Raw genomic sequence first — 21,184 nt, 5'->3', positions numbered from 1 at the left:
GATTTTATGAAACGCCATATCCCTGTAACCACAGGTGACTGTGATTAGCCCATTCTAAGAAGCGATGAGAAAAGGAACATGCACCATGTGACAAAGCTGTCTATGTGTGTTCAGTTTGCAGCCTGAGTCTGTACAATAATTTACGCGTAAATAACAATATACAATAACAATAAATAGAATGGAAATCTACAAAGCGGATACCATATTGTTTAGTCCCATTGTGTCTGACTAATTAGAGACTTAACTTTCGGGCCTCTTATTTCAGTAATCAGTCTCGTGCCGATTGCCATTCTATCAACTCTATTTCACTAAAACCGTAACGCAACAAAACCAGGTTGTAAAAAATAAAAATAAAAAATCAATCAATAAATAAATTTATACGAATGTAAATTAAAAAAAAAATAATAATTACAAAAGAAACTGAAAGTTATGTTTTCACACAGGCAAAATTCGGGGCAGCCCATTCACGCTTCAGACATGGCGACGCAGATGGCGGTAAATTCAGGTATAAATGTATATATTCTATTTTATAACCATAGTCCATGTTTTATACAGTATAGAGTTTCGAATAATGAATTGGCCATTCAAACCAATGTAATTCAATAGATTTAAAGTACAAATACTTAGTCGGCTCTTCATGTTACCCTCATTACTAATTATGTTGAAAAGTGTGTAGCTAACGTTAACGTTATATGCGTAACACTACCTTAATTATTACTATCTATCCACATTATTATAATTATTATTACATGAAATGTCGTCGTAAGACCATCATCTCTGTGTGACTAGACAAAGCAGTTTATTTAAAACATTAATGTCTCTTAAAAAGTAACTTGTGAATACGGTCTTTATTTGTAAATAAGGTTAATAGTGGCCAAGATAATGTCTGTTTTAAGTCTAAAAATGCTTTAATGTGTATTTAAGAATATAGTTTAGCTTGGTGTTATTATATAGTAACTGTAATATAAGTCACGGCATCTATTTTGCATTCCTTTTTTGCTCCTGTTTTGCTCGCTGCCGAAATTGAAAGTTGACCAAGTTGGTGTCCATGCTTTATATATCTGTTTACAATCTCTTGTATTAATGATAATGCTGTATTAATCAACCTCTAATTTTAAGTCAAGGCAACTCAGCATGGTAGCACTAAAGAATTTTTGTGACAAATTGTTGGACAAAATTGCACATGAATAACCGATTCAGATAGTACACTATGTGTCCTCAATACAGTCATTGATAATGTGTGTATACAGAAATTTATTTTATAATTTTATTCCAAGTTACTTTTATTTATATAGCACTTTATATATATTGTAACAGCTTCACAGTAATAAACAGGAAAATAACAATCCATAATGCAAACTTGATTAAATATAAGACAAATTTAAATTCAGTATTACGTCAGCTTGAGCTTAAGTCAACTCTGTGTTCAGTCTGATAACTGTTCATCAATTATAAAATGAGTTAAATTCAGTTATAAAAACAGTGCTGCCATCGTCCAGCTCAGTTCACAAATTTTGTGAACAGTGTCATTGTAGTCAAATAATAATATTATTGAACATTATAATTAAGTGTCTATTAAACCCCTTTTTAATTTGACCTAAACCAAATTTTATGTGACATGTTTTGAATCCGTTTGCAGGAGCCAGTCTGTGGGGCCCATTGAAGGAGCTCTGGGAAGCCGTGGAGGGTGCCATATGGAGACGTCAGCCTGAGAGTGTACATCTTTTAGATCTGCAGTTGAAGAAACACAAACCCTACTTCCTCTCCCTCTTCAAAAACCCAGTAGGTTTCAAAACATTGTCTATTTACATAATAATGACCTGTGTGGAAACCTGTAATTGTACTTTTGAGTTTGGTGGGAAATTATGAATTAATTGTGAAATGGAAAATTTCTTTAATCTTTGAAAGCTTCAAAAGACATTCTAGCATTTGTTGTGAATGCCATCCAAGTATCATAAAAGTGGTCCATGTGACTTGTGTGCTTGTCTTTTTTAATTGAAAATCCTCATTCTTTTCAATCGTTTTTTTTTTTTAAATAAATCAGTTTACAAAACTGATCTGAATGATTTATCCACAAACCTTTTTTTTTCCAGCCGAAGAGTGCGGAACAAAGAGAGAAGGTTCGGAAAGCCAGCACAGAAGGCATTGCTATTCAGGGCCAGCAGGGAGCACGACTACTTCCTGAGCAGCTCATCTCAGAAACCTTCATCCTTAGTGATCTTTTTGACCTGGGAGAACTAGCTGCCCTTGAACTGCTGCTGGCAGGTACACACATTCAACATACTTGTTCAGTACTGTTGAAATGCACATTGCTCATATGATATTGCAGTGAAAGTGCTTTGTAATAATGTGATCTTCATGTGTATTTTTAGGAGAGCACCAGCAGGCTCACTTCCCTGGCCTGACTCGAGGCCTGGTAGCTGTGCTCCTTTACTGGGATGGCAAACGCTGCGTGGCCAACTCCCTCCGCTCGCTCATCCAGTCCAGACACGGGAAGACTTTCACTCTTGACTTGAGGTTTGCTGTTCTTCCTTCATGCATCCTCCATGATTTGGTCTCACCAAGATCATTCTTCCATGCTTCCCTTTTAGGAAGCATTATATCCAAGAGGTTCACAGGTTATTGATTGCACCACTCAACAACTCCAAGGATAATGGAAATTTGGGATTTTGCACCTGTTTCAATAGGGTTTAAGTCAAAACAGAAAAGAAGTTTGAGTTTGTCAAACAATTTTCACCAGTGCTTTCAGATAGATTGTAGAAGTGTGCAGTGTTCATTACAAAAAACAAAACAACAACGAAACTACTCATTTGTGTTCTTAGCTTAGGTTTGTTGATTTTTAATGTAATTCTCATGTCTCAAACATTGTCATGTTTTCTTTCCACGTAGTCCTGAATTAGTGAATCTCACCACACGGTTCACAGATGAGCTGATGGCTCAGGGTTTGACCAAGCAAATCCTGAACTTGATCTCAGATGTCAGCGTGACCCGCGAGTTTGAGAGGCTTCAGAAAGAGCGGGGCCTTGGCAATGAGAAACACAGGAAAGAGGTGAAGCATTCTATAAAATTGATAATAATTACATGTGCAAATAAATGTTAACAGACAGTAAGTATTAAATAAGTATTTTTCATATGGTACAGGTATCTGACCTCATTAAAGAGTGCCGACAGTCACTGGCAGAGTGTTTGTTTGCCTGGACATGCCAGTCGCCTCTAAGCAAAGATGACACCCTGGCTCTCATCGGTCATTTGGAGATGGTGACTGCCGAGGCTGATGGCTCATTGGATAGTGTCAACCTTGCTTTAGTCATGGCGTTGCTTTATTGTCTGGATGTTAGTTTTCTGGAGCAAGGAACGGAGGATAGAGAAGGTATTCATGCTTTTTTTCCCCAACCATTATTGGTAGCTATAAATGCTTTATTATTATTCACACTCATACAAGTATGATCAATAGAAAATGTTGTTTACTTACTAGAGTAGGAAATATTATGTTTTCACAAATATATTTTTTGTGTGTTGGTTAGATTTGCTCCAGGCATTGCCTCTACTGACAGAGAAGCAGTATGTGGCGGCAGTGCACAGTCGACTGGTGGAGGGTCAGGCCTGGAAGCTTCCAGGACTGCAGGCAGTGGTGCAGCTGGCTTGGGCTCTGTCTCTGAGGGCCCTGTCACAACTTCCACAGGGCGCAGGTATCTACATGGCAACCCCTTCCATAGCTTAGCCTGTTGTTGATTTCAAAATCACCTTTACTTCAGCAGTTTATATCATGATATGTCATAGTTGCTGTCTTTACATGATCTGTATTTGCTATGGTTTGTTATAGTAGATGCAAAAAGTAGATCAATCTTGAAAATGCATGAAAATATTTAAAGATGTGTTATCAGATTAATGTACTTTCTCCCAATTTCATTCATTTTCTTTTCAGCTCTAGTGGAGTTCACTGAGGCAGATGAGGCTCTGGCAGACCAGGCGCTGTTGGGAGGTGTCTTCCTCTTCCTGACAGAGGGCATCCTGGGAAGTGATGGCTTCCGCCAAGAAGAATTCTACACCCGCCGACTGCATTCTCTGATTACTGATTTCCTGGCTCTTATGCCACTGAAGGTGCGAGCATATTATTTCAATTCAAATTGACTCTATATTTGTATACATTTTTCATTTTTATTACGCCAGTCGATGGTATCACAGTGTCACATAATCCTTCTGAAATGTTCAAGAAACGTTTTATTATTATCAATGTTGATAACAGGTTTTGTTGCATAATATTTTTTGTGAAAACTGTGATTCTTTTTTTGTTTTTTGTTGAAGGATTGCTTGATGAATAGAAAGTTCAAAAGAAAAGAATTTATTTGAAAGAAATTAGTAGAAAACTTTTTTTAATATTATAAAAGTCTTTACTGTCACTTTTGACCAATTTAATATGCCCTTGCCGAATAAAAGTATTAATTTAAATAAAAAAAAACACAATTTTTACTGTGCTTTTTGTATTTTGCTTATTAGTATATATGAAGATGTTAAGTGAAGAGTGTTGTTTGCAGGTGAAGCAGTTGCGCAACCGTGCCGATGAAGATGCTCGACTGATCCACATGGCTCTACAGATGGGCAGCGAGCCGCCATCATCTCTACGCAAGGACTTGGACCACCTCATGATCCTTGTGAGCATCCCTTTACATTTATCAAGTACTTCAGACTTGATGAATTCTTTAGCATTGCATAACTCTCTACAGCCAGGAAATTATTTGCATCTTCACATATTGCTTCTAAGATCTCAATTCTATTTAATTAGGATCTCATGCACCCATTTTAACTAACACTGAAGCATTATATCACTAATTGGCACTTTTAAACTATTGTAATTAATGCTGTATTATGTTATGTTTCAGATTGGGGAGTTTTACAGTAAAGATCCATTTGAACTTGAGCTGGCCCTGGAGTTCTGGTGTCCATCTGAGTCTCTTCAGCACACTTCATTCACTGGATCATTTCTTGGAGTAGCTCCCCAAAGACCCCCTCACAAACAGGTGTGTCAGGAATATGCCTGCTAAACCATACTAAAGATGTATTTTTATAGAAAAAGTGCTCGTCCCATAATATACAGTGCCTAAATTTGAATATACATTTGTGTCACCTCAGGTGGTTCTCTCCAAGTTTGTGCGTCAGATGGGTGATCTGCTCCCTGCCACTCTCTACATCCCTTACTTGCGCATGCTGAAAGGACTTGCTAATGGCCCTCAGTGTTCGCACTACTGTTTTAGTCTTCTTAAAACCAACGGAGCTCCACATGGTAACTGCACCCACAGACCTTAAAAATGAATGATGTAATATGAGTACTGTTGTAAACAAGTTACAAGTTTGTTTATGCTGGCTGTTTCAGGAGAGAACCGGCAGGTTGGCGTGTCGGGTAGTTTAGTGTCATGGGAGCACTTTTTTCACTCTCTCATGCTCTACCACGAGAACCTCCGACGTGACGTGCCCAATGCAGACAGCACACAGTACCGCCATCCACCCATCAGAGGCATCACTCAGAGAGAGCTGGATGGCCTCACTGCGTTCCTCCAGCTGCTTACCACTATCATCACATGGGTAAAGCACACATATATCGCAATTTGCTAAATAGTGAAAGACCACTATAATCAATCAATTAATTGAACAATTTCATTTCTAAATGTGGTGCAAAATAATTTTGTTTTAATTCAAATAAGTATTTTAATTTCAGCAAGTTGGGATACATCTTATTTGCTATCATTGAACTGTATTATACGTCAGCATTAAATTGGTTATTCAACCCCTTTTTTAGATATCAGCCAGTGCAAAAAAGAGCAGTTTTCTGATTGAATCTGATTTAGTGATGAATAAATTAATCTATTTCGATTTCATTTTAAAGCAAAACTGAAATATTCCAGAATAAGCCCTCATCACATCATCTAGCAGGTATAAGTGCTCTTGGTATGTCATTGTTTAAACATTTGTATAAACTTATATTTTTCAGAGTGAGAATGCACGTCTGGCTCTTTGTGAACACCCTCAGTGGACACCTGTGGTGGTGATGCTGGGATTGCTGCAGTGCAGCGTTCAGCCTGTGCTGAAAGCTGAAGTCTTGCATGCTCTCGCTGCTTTTGGCAAATCTCCCGAAATCGCTGCCTCCCTCTGGCAATCTCTGGAGTACACACAGGTTGACAAACTCTGACCTACACTAAAAGAATGAATGTTTAAACTGAATTAGCTGTACTAACTTCAAAAAAATCTATTTGTTAAACCGTTTCAGCAGAGATAGTGTGATTTTACCACCTTAGTGGCTTTTTTTTTCAGTTGAAATGACTTATTATTATAATGATTTTGATCAATGTTGTTTTTTTTCCCCTATCAGATCCTGCAGACAGTAAAAGCCCCTGGACAGAGACAGGCAGCTGGGATTGAGGTAAGCTGTCAGTTTCTTGTCATATATACTGAGTATTAGGGCTACACAACTTGGAAACAAAATTGGAAACAAAATTCATAATTCATCAATTATGTTTTTTATTTAATTTTTAGAGCTTCAAGTTTGCTGTGCTTGTTTGTAGGGCTTCACAATTTGCTCAATTTTATGATAGATTATTAACATCTGTATTACTAAATAAAAATTTTAAACAAAGTAAAAAAATCAAATAATTAAGAAAAAATAATTTTATTTTACAGCACAACTGTACAATTTTAAAACTAATATTTATGGATATGGATTTTTATATAGCATTTACTGTGACTTGAAAAATTGATCATGACCTGAGAAACTGGATCATGAGCTGCTCACGTGAAAAAGGACAGTAGCACGCTTCACACAGCAACAGACGTATATATTTAATTAAACTGCAGCCAAAGCCATATTGCGATTCTGGTTTTAATTGGATTAATTGTGTTGCCCTACTGAGTGTATGTGTGTATATATATATATATATATATATATAATGTATGTGCTTTTACCGTGGCACTAATTTAATTTTCTTCTAACAGGTGGAGCTGAACGAGATTGAATCGAGCTGTGAGGAGTATCCACTCACAAGGGCCTTTTGTCATCTGATTAGTACTCTGGTAGAGAGTGCACTTCCAGTGAATCTTGGAGCCGGACTGCGTGCACCAGGCTTTCAGCCTTATCTTGACTTCCTGCGTGACTCTGTGTTTCTTGCCTTCCCCACACGTGCCTACCGTCGGCCAGCTGAAAAGGTTTGCTGCAGCCTGCTAGATTTAAACGTGTCTCTTATCTCTGCCTTGCCTCCATTTATGGTCTTGTATCTTTATTTTTTATTTTTTTACAGTGGGAAGTAGCTGAGGCAGTACTGGAGGTGTTTCACAAACTTCTACGAGAATATGAGCCACAGCCAGCAGACTTCCTGCAAGAGATGGTGGAACTGCAGGGGGAACAAGTGCTGGCCCATAAGCCCCCGGGGTACAGCCTGATGTTCCACCTGCTGAATGACTCGCCCACCCTTTCTCTCTGCCTTAGCCTGTTGGAGGAGGGCGCTCGTCAGCTAGACACCTACGCCCCCTTCCCTGGTTAGTATAAGATGCCTGCTTTTAGTAACACTTTTAAAAAAACTCTTATTACCAGGTTATTAAAACATTATATAATTCTTAATTAAATTGAATGCCTATTCAAATAATAATATTAGGGATGCAGCCATAAAATTGTGGCCAATACTTGCAAGCTGATAATTCTATACTATTTTGACTGAAAGGGTAAAAAATAAAGCACTAAAAATGAAATCACAACATTATAATTTATATATAAAATACATGAAATTTAGTATTTAATACATGAAAACATTAAGTACTGTTCAAAGCTTTGAGATATTAATACTTTTATTCAGCAAGGATACATTCAATTGATCAAAAGTGGCAGTAAAGACATTTTGTATGAATATTTCTATTTTAAATAAATGCTTTTCTTTTGAACTTTCTATTCATCAAAGAATCAAAGAAAACATACCACAAACATTTCCACAAAAATATGTTTCTTGAGCACCAAATCAGCCTATTGGAGTGATGCTGGAGTAATGGCTGATTGCTCTAGTTGTTTGTATTTGTTTATTACATTATATTATATTATTCTAGGTAAGAAGCAGTTGGAATCTGCAGTGCTGCACTGTCTATGTTTGTTGGAGCTGGCCCTGCAGAAGGAGGTGACGTTTATGGATCTGTTGAGAGAAAGTCAGACATCACTACTTGTCTCCCCTGTTGAACAGCTCCTGCAGGGCGTCAGTGCTCAGAGCAGACAGGCCGATCACATCACAAACATTGCCAGGTCTGTTTTCTACATTTACATATATATCTACCATATATGTGTGTCTGATTCAGCGATACCTGTGCTGATTTTACTTGTTTGGCCTTCACAGGTACCTGTACCACAGCAGCTCAAACCCTGATGCTGCTTTCCAGAGTGCCAAGATCCTGCGCCGTATCGCACGCTACCCAAACATCCAGGCCAGACTGGTTGGAGACTTCACACATGATCAGGTAAAAGACATCACACTGTCTATAGGTAATAAAATAAATAAGAGTTGCTTTAAATGTGAAAGAACTGTTTTGTAATGAGCAGGCAGTGAGTGAGAAGCTGATGGCTGGTTTTGTGGAGTGTCTGGACAGTGAGGAAGCTCAGGAGGGAGTGAGCACAGATGGTGAGCCCTTAATCTCAAAATGGCCAAATGTCATCTATGAATTGTTTAAAGCAGAACCTAGCACCTCTTTTTCTTGGTTCAGACTCAGATCCTGAGAAACGGGTGGCCCGGATCCGTCATGAAACCCAGATCCACATTCTGAACCTTCTGATCACCTCTCTGGAACTAAAGGGCCCCAACCTGGGCCTGTATCTATTGGGCTATGAAGTGAAGAAGCCGGTTTCCTCCACTAACCTGCAGGACCCAGGTAAGACCTCAGCTTGACTCTAAAATCAAATGCAGGACCTCACACATACTATGCTATACCTGAAACAGAAATTGTTTGTTCCTTATTGTCATGTTTCTGTCAATAAGGTGTTCTTGGCTGTCCGAGGAGCTGCCTGCATGCGATCCTCAGCCTGCTCCAGAGGGGCAGTGAGTGGCGCTCTGGACCTGTGCTCACCAAACAGGCCCCTCAACTAGCTGAACTCTGCTACCAGGTACACACAGTTTAACAGATTTATATTTACACACCGTAATGGCCTTTACGTTAGGTTAATGTATAATCAAGGTTCCCGTGGGGCATTTAAAAAGTGTTAAATGTCTGAAATTAGAATCTTCTGCTTTTAAGGACATTAAAAAGTCTTAAATATTTGTATTTTTTTCTGCTAGGCATTACATTTTAAGATGAGATCTTAAATCTGATTGAAAAACACAGGTTTTTAGGCTGTGGTAATACCCAGTTGACAACTTGACTTTTACATTTTTATGTACGTCACAGTGACATTTCACCAAAGATGGTATGGGGAGGGTGAGTCACTTGGGAGAAGAGAGCGGACAAATTCGGGAAAAATGGGGAAGTGCAAATTTAACACAGCAATGAAGCCAAGCAATTTATGCCAACGTTTAAATGCAGCCATTACCCCGGTAACCCCAAAAACAAAGCAGGCTGTGCTACTTTCTGTTTTTGAACAGTATGTTTTTAAAGAGCCATTCAGGGGTGCGTTTCCCGAAAGCATTGTTAGTCAACTGTGGTCATAAGTCCCATTGAACTCTATTAGTAATGACGGAACTTGCGACCCTAGTTTGATTTGGGAAACACACCCCTGATGTTTGTATTTGCTATGTTGTTCATCAAAACACCAAATTGGCCTATTTAAATACTTAATAAAAAGTCTTAATGGGCTGTTTATTTCCAAACATTTTTACGCTTTAATATGGACTAAAATGTGCCCTAGACATTGACTGAAAATGTTCTGATTCTTTATTATTGTTCTTTATAGATCTTTTGCCCTTTAATATGTTTGAAACATCTTTTACTTTTTAGGTTTTTTATGTATTGTTATATTGAATTTAATTGTTCTTTTTATTATATGAAAAATAATTATTAAACCTGTTAGGAGGACATGTTTTGTAACTTAATTCAAGTCCGTGATAAAAGCTTCAGCAATTATCATGATATGTTTTAACTAGCAGCAGCTCTTCTAATCAGGTGAACATGTTGGCAGACGCAACTGCAAAGTTGCAAGATTTGCACCATCAGAAAAACTGAAGGCTGAAGTGCTCCGGGTATTTCACACTAGTCGGCAGCTTCATTTGAGATGCTGAACCACTGATGAAACAGGCGCTTATCTCTCACTATTATGGATCAAGTTTTAGTGTGGAATGATTACTCTTTTTTTTTTTTTTTTCCTTCTTTTTTTTGCCAGTAGGATGGTGGATGAACAGTAGAATGAAACGCATAGATGACAATCTGTCATTTGATCAGTCATATTACATCCAGTTGTGCATGCTAGATTTGAACTTTAAGCAATGATTTAAGACATTACATGTTGTCATGTTTACTATTTGTAGCTATATTTTTAGTATGAATTTGAGTACTGCTTAAATATTACATAACATTACATCTTAAAAAGTCTTAAATTTGATTTAAAAAATGTGCAGCAATCCTGATAATGTATTTTTTGTATATGTTTTGTGTATAATATGTTGTTAATAGATAATATATTTTGTGTGTTCATTCCAGGTAATCTATCAGCTGTGTGCGTGTCCTGACACTTCAGGGCCCACCATGCGATACCTCAGGACCAGTCAGGACTTCCTGTTCTCTCATCTGCAGCACCTACCTTTCATTCTACCAGGTAAACTGCCTATCTGCATTCTTTGTTTTAAGTTTGACAATAGTGTGTGTCCATAACATCCAATGGAAAATGTACACTACCTTTCAAAGGTTTGGGGTCAGGAATAATTTTTAACAATGATAACACTTGATAACACTTTACAATAAGGTTCATTAGTTAAACATTAGTTAATGTATTAACTAACATGAACTAACCATGAGCAATACATTTGTTACTGTATGTACTAATCTTTGTTAACGTTAGTTAATGAAAATACAGTTGTTCATTGTTTGTTCATGTTAGTTCACAGTGCATTAACTAATGTTAACAAGATTTTAATACTGTATTAGTAAATGTTGAAATTAACATTAACAAAGATTAATAAATGCTGTATAAGTGCAGTTCATGTTAACTAATGTAGTTAACTAATGTTAACCAATGAACCTTATTGTAAAGTGTTACCAAGAAATTATTACTTTTATTTAGCAAGGGATGCATAAATTGATCAAAAGTAGCAGTAAAGACATTTATAATGTTGCAAAAGATTTCCATTTCAAATAAATCCAAATAAATCCACAATATTACTATTTTACTGTATTTTTGATCAAATAAATCAAATAAAAGCAACTTTGGTGAAGATAAGAGACTTTCAAAAACATTTACATTTTATTTTTTTATCAAACCTTAACTTAATAACAGTAGTGTCATTTCCATTTCAAACATGACAAAGGCAGTAAAACAGCCACTCTGAAGTGTCAAGTGGGGTTTAGTAGGCCTTCAGACACCTTTTACATATTTATTATCTTACTTTGATTTGTAACCCACATCATACTTTCACATGATATATAGGAAGGATAGCATGCACCAACTTTCAACAACTGTTAATGCCTCTGATTGACTCCATATTTATGTCCCACAGAAAATGAGATCGCTGCTCTGTCTCAAATGTCCTGGCTGATGAAGACTACAGCCATTGAGCTCAGAGTGACCTCACTGAACCGCCAGCGCTCACACACACAGAGACTGCTCAACCTCCTTCTCGATGACCAACCACACTCATTACATGCAGGTAATACTAATACCCAGAGTTCTTCATGATGACCAGCCAGCCGCACTGAAGTAAATACTTTCATTGTATCTATAGCAGATGGAGAGACAGGCATGGAGGAGGAGAGTAGATCAGTTAGCGGTTTCCTGCATTTTGGCACCGTCTCCAAAGGTAAGGGAAAGTCTGACAGAGCACTTCAGCTTGTTCTGACCAGGGGCCGCCCATTTAGAAAAGAAAGGAGCCATCTAATTTAATTATAATTAGTTAATCATCCATTGCCCTTTGGTGGTTTCAGTACGCAGGAGGCTGCTGAGCGTTTTGGATGCCATAGACTTCAGTCAGGAAGCCCCGGAGCTTCTGCAGCTGGACTTCTTTGAGCGTACTCAGATCGAACAAGTCATCACCAACTGTGAACACGTCAACGAGCAGGGACACACTGTCTGCAACGTCAAGGTACGTGGATGGCTCCCTGATCTGCATTCTCTAGAGCTCATACTGTAATTTATTTTATTCTAAAACCTTAATTCTTTCATTAATTCATCATGTTTCAGTTGCTCCGTCGAGTTTTAGTTGCAGAGATCAATGCACTGCAGGGCATGGCGGCCATTGGGCAAAGACCACTGCTGATGGAGGTGAGTGCATCTCTGTTATTTCAAGAGATACAAAAAAAAGTTTTTCCTGGTACTGATTGTTCTTTTATGGTCTCTGTCGGTATCAGGAAGTGAACTCAGTCCTGCAGCAGGTGGTGGAGAGGAACCGCGTACGGCGTAGTCTCAGTGCTAAGCGTCACGCTCTTCAGAGCTGGAGGAGTCTGGTGGAAACCATCCTCACAGCCTGTCCTTCAGAGCTCATCCCAGCAGACCAGCGCCAGCTGATCATCAGAGACCTGCTTTTGGACCTGCACGACAAGGTAGGAAAACAGATGGAAAGGCAGTGATTGTGTTCTTACGGTGATTTGTTTTTAGCAGATGCTTTTATCCAAATGTTGAACAGCAATTTTACTTCTCTCTCTTTCCTCTAGGTGTTATCAGAAGATGCTGCAGGTGAATTGATGCCAATTGTAGCCGGGGCGGTATTCACATTAACAGCACATCTCAGCCAATCAGTTCTGTCTGAGCAGCAGGGGGCGGGGCCAGAGGGTGGCTCTGGATCAGGATTTGCTTCGATCGCTAACTCCGCTCTTCACCTCATCCTGAGGAAGCTGCTGGATTTTATCTTGTGCACAGGTTAGATGGGTCACATTTAAGACTAATCAACTGACCTAGGTAAATGAATTCATCATGTTTGAGGTTAAATGGTTAAACTTCTTATTCGTTTACATCAAGGTGGAGGTTTCCAACGTCTACGGGCTCACCTTTATGGCGCTCTTCTTTACTACCTGCAAATTGCCCAGAAACCTGAGGAGCCAGAGACACTGCAGACAGGTATATAAGCGCATATGCTAATACAAGGGAAAAATGTTATTTTATTCACATACTCATACATTCCTACACAGCATTTTTGGGCAACATGATTGCCTCAGAAAGTAGCATGATTTAGCTACCTACAATTTTGGGCAATATTGCATATATCTTTCATTTCATATCCCAGAAAGTATAATAATAATATTTAGTTGGATCACATTTTTTATATATATATAATTTTTAATAAATTGAGTGATCGTTCACACTGTGTCTGCCTATGAAAAGCATGTAGGCTTTAACATGATTTTCATTGTGATTTTATGTAATATATGCTAATATATAAAATAATATATTAAAATATTAAAATATATTATACTGAATTTGCAGGTGCATCCATGTGGGAGCGTTTGACTGCCCCTGAAGATTGTTTCTCCAAGCTGCAGAGAGAGAACCTGGCCATAATTGAGAGCTATGGCACTGCACTTATGGAAGTGGTATGCAGAGATGCTTGTGACGGCCATGAGATTGGCAGGGTAAGAGCAAACAAGTCAACAATATCTTACGTAGTTATTGAGGTATTATGAGAGGAAGACCTCGGAATACCTATTGAGTTGATTGGAGGACATCATCTCTTTTTCAGATGCTGGCTTTGGCAGTGTTGGACAGGGTGTTGTCTATAGACAGGCAGAGCCAGTGGCTGGTGTACTTGTGTAACAGTGGTTACCTGCGTGTGCTGGTGGAGAGCTTGAAACAAGATGATGCCGCCTTGCAAACTCTGCTCACACCTCAGCCTCCACTACTCAAACCACTGTACATCTACGAGTCCAAAATGGCTCTGCTGACCCGTGTGGCTAAGACAGCACAGGGTGCAATGGAGCTTTTGCGCTGTGGGCTGGTCAGTCAGCTAGTGGAGTGTCAGGTGTTTCACATGCTCCCTCAAAATGATGCACTCAGGTACTCTATAATCTAGAGTCAAAGCTATAGATTATCTAATGTCTTTCTCAGGGTGCCTTCTTACTCTCTCTATTTCTCTTTCAGAGTGTTTGGGCAGAGAGATCCATCAGGCTTTATTCCAAATCCTCTAGAGAGATACAGACAGATCCTGCTACCTACTCTCAGATTGATGCAGGTCATCTTGACCTCCACCACCACACAGCACCAGCAGGGGGCAACACAGGTACATAAACGTCCATGTAATGATGTCCTTAGAAATGGTCTGAATCCCAATTCATATATCCCTGCTATGTCCTATAAGAGTTTAGCTAGTTATGGGGTAGGTATATACTTGTATGTAGTACTACATCTTACTGCATACTTAATAAATAAATAAATAAATAAATAAATAAATAAATAAATAAACACTAAAATCACTAGTTTTAAATGCTACATAAACATATGGTGTGTTTTCATTTATAGGTGCTCCAGTGGCTCATTGTTCACTCTGATGTCATTCAGTCCATTCTGCATGGTCAAGATATGAGCATGGGCGCTCTACAGGAACTCTCTCTCCTCACTGCCATCATCAGCAAGACTGCACTGCCAGGTGCTGCAACACTGCAGCTGTTTGAAATGCTTCACAAACTGATGCATGGACTAAAGCTGTGCATGTCAATTTTGTGTTTCAGGAGCCCTCGAGATGGGACAGGAATTCAACAGTGCAGCCCTTATGGAATTACAGGGACACATAGGCAGATTCCAGGTGAAATATAAAAAAAAAAATTCAAACAACTTTTAAAGGGAAGAAAACAATAAAATTAGGTTAAATAATATGTAAGATGACAGCTGTAAGAAAGACTGTTCACAGTTCATTATGATGAAGGCTGTCAATCTTTGGATAGAGTGAATCCATTCAATTCATAGGTTTTTGATTCAATTCAAGAACGATTCACAATAAAATTCACTGCAACCTTCAGGGGGTCAGAGAGGGGGGGCAAAACAAACAACACTTTCTCAACTAATCCTAAACTAACTCACGGAATAGTAAGGAAAGCCCTCTTTATACAGAACATTATAACACACCTCTGCATGATGTGAGGTTCTTTATCGTATTTTCATTTAGAATAAAAAATGCTACAGTAATTTAAAGGGTTAGTTCACCCAAAAATGAAATTTCTGTCATTAATGACTCACCCTCATGTCGTTCCAAACCTGTAAGACCTTCGTTCATCTTCGGAACACAAATTTATTAAGATATTGTTGATGAAATCTGAAGGTTTCTGAACCACACATAGGCAGCAATGTCACTGTACATTTTAAAGGGTTAGTTCACCCAAAAATGAAAATGATGTCATTAATGACTCACCCTCATGTCGTTCCACACCCGTAAGACCTCCGTTCATCTTCAGAACACAGTTTAAGATATTTTAGATTTAGTCCGAGAGCTTTCTGTCCCTCCATTGAAAATGTATGTACGGTAGACTGTCCATGTCCAGAAAGGTAATAAAAACATCATCAAAGTAGTCCATGTGACATCAGTGGGTTAGTTAGAAGTTTTTAAAGCATCTAAAATACATTTTGGTCCAAAAATAACAAAAACTACGACTTTATTCAGCATTGTCTTCGCTTCCGGGTCTGTTGTATATCCACTTTCACTCCACAGTGACGCTTCTTCTTCTTTCCTGTTTTACGGCGGTTTGCATCCAGCTTATTGGTGCATTACCGCCCCCTTCTGCTCCGGACAGTGACGCTGATGATGTGTTATCTATTGCGCCAGAGCTTCGTTTACAGTCTGAGGGAGACGCATGCTGTATTCAAGCTATTCTACATTGTTTGTATTTTGGTATTGCTATATTTTTTAAAATGGTGCATGTCGCGGATGTCCTAATCGCGTCACTGTCCGGAGCAGAAGGGGGCGGTAATGCACCAATAAGCTGGATGTATACCGGAAAGTATACCTACATTTTCAATGGAGGGACAGAAAGCTCTCGGACTAAATCTAAAATATCTTAAACTGTGTTCCGAAGATGAACGGAGGTCTTACAGGTTTGAAACGACATGAGGGTGAGTCATTAATGACATAATTTTCATTTTTGGGTGAACTAACCCTTTAAGGCCCACAGTAAAGTAGTAGGTAGTAAAGACATAGTTAAAATAGTCCATGTGACTACAGTGGTTCAACCTTAATTTTATGAAGCGACGAGTGAATTGTTACACCCCTAGATGACATCATAATTGTTGATTGCATTTTAAAGGTGAAAATTCTGTAAATGTATGAAGTTTACAAAATAGTGATTTATTTATTTTTTTTCTTCTTTTTTTCCCACCTTTCTCCTTTCTCCCTCCTTCAGCGTCAGTCATTGTCTCTGCTCGTGCGGCTGGTGGGCACTGATCGCGCTCGCTACCTGAAGCAGATTGAGGAGACCGTTTCCCCTGGTGACCTTGCAGAAAAGAAAGAGGAAATGGAGGTTGCCATGCAACAGGTGCGATGTCACAGCATTCCTAGTGCCCACTTACTTCTCTCTGTAGCCATCTTAAAGTTGCTGACTTTGTAAATGGTAACAGAGATAAACTGGTCATCGAATGAGGATCACACACTACCAGACTTTCGGGCTGTTCTGAACACACTTATGCAGAAACATGCTCCTCATTGCTAGGTGATGCATGATAAAATTATAAAATTAGCTCAAAATGCCAAACATGTTTGATATTCTCTGTCTGGATGGAATCATAGTCTGAAGTTAAAAAAATTAGAGTCTGTGCCCATCATATACCCTGTGTGAAAAGCTTGAGATTTTCTGTGAAATTTGTCAACTCTGACTGCCCAAAATCTGCAGACAGGCTTGTGTCAAATTCTCTAGACTACAGATCAGGGCAAAAGTTGAGTAGTTTTTGTCAGCCTTTAGATGGTTCACTCTGATGCGTATTGTGTGATTTCTCAGATTTGTGCTAATATTATGGAGTACTGCCAGACGCTACTGCTGCAAAGCTCAGCTGAAGCCCAGTTCACTCTCTGTCTGTTCAGCCCATCAGCAAGTGAACCGGCAGGTTGGTCTTTGTGTTTGTTTATTGTCTGTGTTAAGAAAATACTGGCTGGCTTCTGTAAACTAACTGTGCTTTTTCCTGTGCATCATTGTGTTGAATCAGATGTGTCCGTTCCCTCTGCGCGGGTGCCCAGTCTGGGATTGGTTCTGCTCCTACTGAAGAACAGCACGACTGACTTCTTCCGATACCATGACAGCCACAGGCAGAGCCTGAACAAGCTAGAGCGAGTGGAACAGCTTCCTCCTGAGGAACTGAAGGAGGTATACAATGCTGAACATTGCTTTTCTCTGCTTGTTTGATGAAAAGGTTCAGAATTTGAAAGACATAACCTATGTTTAATATTTCGTTTTGTGTGCAAAGCTGTGCCAGGGTCTGGTGTCTGGTTCTGGTGGAGTGGAAAAGATCCCATCAGTGCAGAGAAACGTGCTTGCCAAGCGCCGGCTCGTCCAGCTGGTCAACAACCGAGCCAAACTTCTTGCCCTCTGTTCCTGTATCCTAAAACATAAAGATTGCCTGAGAAATCAAGAGATGCCACAATTTGCTTTTCAAAATAACTTCTTGAGCTTCTGTTTGTTTTATGTTTATTTATTTTGGTGATTACAGTGTGACACCTGGGAAGTGGACAACAGTTGTATGTTTTTCTTGACATTTTTCTGAAGATATCATTGAGACTTGCCTGTTTGTGATTTGGCGCCACCTAGAGTTCTATTTGCTCTACTGCACTCCTACTGACCCCAAAGACTCACTTCTGCCAGGTTACAGAGGTCAGCTGTCTCTCAAACTATCCTTCAGTTAGTTTTTGATTGTTTTTAACTGCATGAGAGACTCATTTATCAAATGTCTAATTTCTTTTTGTGTAGATCCTAGTGGCAGCAGAGGTTTAAGTGTGTCAAGAGTGAGCCAGCAAGATCTGGAACAGGTACATTGCAGGAGTGCCTTTCCTTTCCTTTTCTTTCCTTTTCCAAAATATTTATTACTGACCATTCAAAGGTTCGAAGTCAGTAAGATGTTTTTTTCTTAAATGTTTTAAATACTTTCATTCAGCAAGGATGCACTAAATCAGGGGTCAGGAACCTTTTTTCACCAAAGAGCCAATTTTGAGTTTTTGCTAATATATTGTTTTCAAAAGAAAAATACAAAAACAAATAATTTACTATTATTATTATTTTACTGAAACAAGTTTTTAAATAACAATACCTTTTATTTAGATCCATAGACAGTAGGCTTGCAGTGATAGTTGGTGTTTCCGGTGTTCAACCGCAACACCGGTTACATCACTCGCCCACCATAGTACCACCCAGCTAAACCCCCCGCCCCCCACCATCCCACCCATCGTCGTCTTGATTTTATTATTATTTTTTTTTATAGTAATAAAAATAATTTAGTTCAGTTAGAGAACAGACTACAATTAAAAACTGAACGTGTGTTCTCAGTGTAGCGTTAGTCGAGTGAGAGTCGAAGCACAGATCAGATTTCATTTATCACAAGAGTGAGGAGCTGACTGACAAGACGATGGCGGAAGATTTGGTATCAAAGGGAAATGTAAAAGTTCCTATTTGGCAATATTTTGGATGTAAACCCAATGTTAATGACTTCCTGCAAAGGATTAGTTGTATGTTTCTAGTTGATGTTCTTAATTAAAGGGGCTCTATGTAGGAATGACACCCAGTGTTCAAAATGGGTACTGCAGTCCAAATTCAAAATATTGTTTGGCCCGCCCCCTCGTTCAAAGACGAGGGTTGCCAGCAACAATAGGGAGTGCAAATGAAAAAATGAAATCTGAGGAGACTTAAACACTGTAAGCTGATGAGTTGATTTATTTGTTTCAATACGCTGTTGTTCATAGAGATTTTTAGATGGATGCAGAGGCTTTTTAGGTCAAGTAGAATCTGCGATTCTCTGACCCAGTTTATTTGTTGGTTTCCATGGTTGCAATACACGGTGTTTTCCACCAATTGGCAACCTGTGATGACGAAATACTGTTGGATAAACTGGCAGCACATGGTTTCGCACAGACCAAAACAAAGACAGACATTCCCCCCCGGAATGCACATTTTCAAAGTAGAATATCTGGCTGTAGCATTGTTTTTCTGAGGAACAAGTAGGTGAACTTAATGTTTCCTAAATATCTGCAAACATATCGGGTGCTTCATTACAGTAAAAATCTTACATAGAGCCCCTTTAAGAATAATAATGAACCCACCATTCAAGCAGTTGCCACCACGGCTGTGTCCACTGGTGTGAAGTAGAGTGAGCGTTTTCAGATAATTCCCATGAAAGTAATTCAGTAGCAAAATTTGAGAGGTTGCTGATTTGAATGTGAGAACTTGTCGTATTAATATTTGTATTTGTAAATTGAAATTTACACTCACAGTCCTGATGTGAAAAGCTGAATGTTTCGATTTGCACACACAGACAACAATCAAAACACCTGTGTTACAAAGTTAAAGTTGCAGATTAATAGTTACAAATGTCTAAAATGGCATTCACAGACACAAATGTGTGAGACATATATTTTACTTCAGTTTCGAGTTGGCACTTACAACCTCTCAGATCTGGCAGTACAAGTTCAATTCCTGGGGCTTTGACTTTTCCTATTCTTTTTGCTATATACCGGTTGCAAAACTGACTTGAGCACTTGAAAGCAGACGTGAGAGAGCAGAAAGAGGGTGGGGAAGCCGTTTTATTGGTCAATGCCTGACCAATGAACAACATCATCCAGTGCGACTTGGCATGCGGAAATAAATATTTGCATATGTATGAGACAATATTTTCATTAAAATATCAACGGGTTTTTATATTACAGTAAAAGAGTAGTAAAGTCATTTATTGGGTGGCTGCTACATGGACCACCAAAACGGCGCAATCTGCTCTATGTAGTGACGTCACTGCGTACAAAAACTTCAATCAATAAATGACTTTACTACTCTTTTACTGTAATATAAAACTCAGTTAAAACTAATGATATTTTAATGAAAACCGGGATTTTATCTCAGGGCACAGAACTAGCCCCACCCCCTTTTTTTGTTTGTTTTTACATGGTCTCTGAGCAGCTTTGACAATTATTAAATCAGTTAATTTCCTCTATAAAGCAGTCATGGCAAACATGATAATAGAGACTTGATCATACAGAAAGTATTTGAGTTGCTACTGTAAGCTGCTGCTGTTTAAACAACATTTCGGTTGTCATTTCCAAACAGTGTGAGTGTAGCCATAAAAGGCACATGATTTTTATCAGCAATTCATAGGTTCCTGACTACGGCACTAAATTGATCAAAAGTGACAGAAGTCTTTACTATTTCCAATAAATGGGGAAAAAAAATGTTTTTTGAGCAGTAAATCAGCAAATTAGAATGATTTCTGAAGGATCTTGTGACACTGAAGACTGGAGTAATGATGCTGACAATTCAGCTTTGATCACAAAATTATATAGCATTTTAAAATATTACAATTTAAAATAACTTTTAATATAAGTTTTTACAATTGTCTTGAACATAAGAAACTTTCAAAAAAAATCTTATGGACTCTCTCTGCTTTAGTATTGTTTTTGACCCTTTCTTGTTTGTGTAGTTGCAGAGTGATGTGGCGAACAGCTTCAGTGAGCCGCTACAGAGGAAGTTGCTGGAGGTCGAGGGGCTGTATAGCAAAACCCGCTCCCGTCACACCTTCATCCAAGCCCTGACGCGCAGGATCCGGGGCCTAGTGCATCATGCCAAAGGCTGAACTATCACAAATAGTGTGAGACATTAATCTTTTGAATTAGGTGTCAAACAATTGCTTTTTGCAGTTTTGATTACTATCAACACATTAAATTGTCTTGCTATGAAGATCTCTATTGGATTTCTGCTTTTTTTTCTAATGTGGTAAATAAATGGTTTTCTAAAGACAGCCCTGTTGTTTCTGTGATTTTCTTGGCAAAATATTTGACTTTTTTTTTTTTACTTGGTAAGTACAGCCGCTTGAGCAAATAAAGCACTTCATTCCTGTTTCTAGTGATTTGCATTGTGA

General features: G+C 38.6%; 1 protein-coding gene across 1 annotated transcript; it reads left to right on the top strand.

Moving 5' to 3' along the window:
* The first annotated feature begins 458 nt into the window (after positions 1-458).
* nup205 (nucleoporin 205) lies at positions 459-21,076 on the top strand. Its single transcript, XM_067390099.1, has 41 exons — positions 459-505; positions 1,640-1,782; positions 2,094-2,265; positions 2,373-2,517; positions 2,890-3,049; positions 3,142-3,370; positions 3,525-3,689; positions 3,926-4,101; positions 4,536-4,652; positions 4,881-5,018; positions 5,131-5,281; positions 5,372-5,580; positions 5,987-6,169; positions 6,365-6,415; positions 6,985-7,194; positions 7,287-7,524; positions 8,083-8,272; positions 8,364-8,484; positions 8,567-8,645; positions 8,728-8,892; positions 9,000-9,124; positions 10,651-10,765; positions 11,664-11,813; positions 11,889-11,963; positions 12,088-12,245; positions 12,344-12,424; positions 12,511-12,702; positions 12,814-13,018; positions 13,118-13,216; positions 13,583-13,728; positions 13,836-14,149; positions 14,234-14,372; positions 14,612-14,738; positions 14,821-14,894; positions 16,483-16,614; positions 17,074-17,179; positions 17,279-17,436; positions 17,537-17,666; positions 17,836-17,940; positions 18,037-18,095; positions 20,747-21,076. The coding sequence occupies exons 1-41, from the start codon at positions 478-480 to the stop codon at positions 20,897-20,899; spliced, it is 5,913 nt and encodes a 1,970-aa protein (XP_067246200.1). The 5' UTR covers positions 459-477; the 3' UTR covers positions 20,900-21,076.
* The last annotated feature ends 108 nt before the right edge of the window (positions 21,077-21,184 follow it).

Source organism: Chanodichthys erythropterus, chromosome 7, assembly GCF_024489055.1.
Source record: "Chanodichthys erythropterus isolate Z2021 chromosome 7, ASM2448905v1, whole genome shotgun sequence".
NCBI classification, from domain to species: Eukaryota; Metazoa; Chordata; class Actinopteri; order Cypriniformes; family Xenocyprididae; genus Chanodichthys; species Chanodichthys erythropterus.
This window is presented reverse-complemented; position numbering and strand designations above follow the sequence as displayed.

Coding starts and splice junctions, on each gene's coding strand:
- nup205 (XM_067390099.1), top strand. CDS start 478: ATGGCGACGCAGATGGCGGTAAATTCAG. Junction 2,518..2,889: donor ACTTTCACTCTTGACTTGAG/GTTTGCTGTTCT, acceptor CTTTCCACGTAG/TCCTGAATTAGTGAATCTCA. Junction 16,615..17,073: donor TGGAGGTTGCCATGCAACAG/GTGCGATGTCAC, acceptor GTGATTTCTCAG/ATTTGTGCTAATATTATGGA.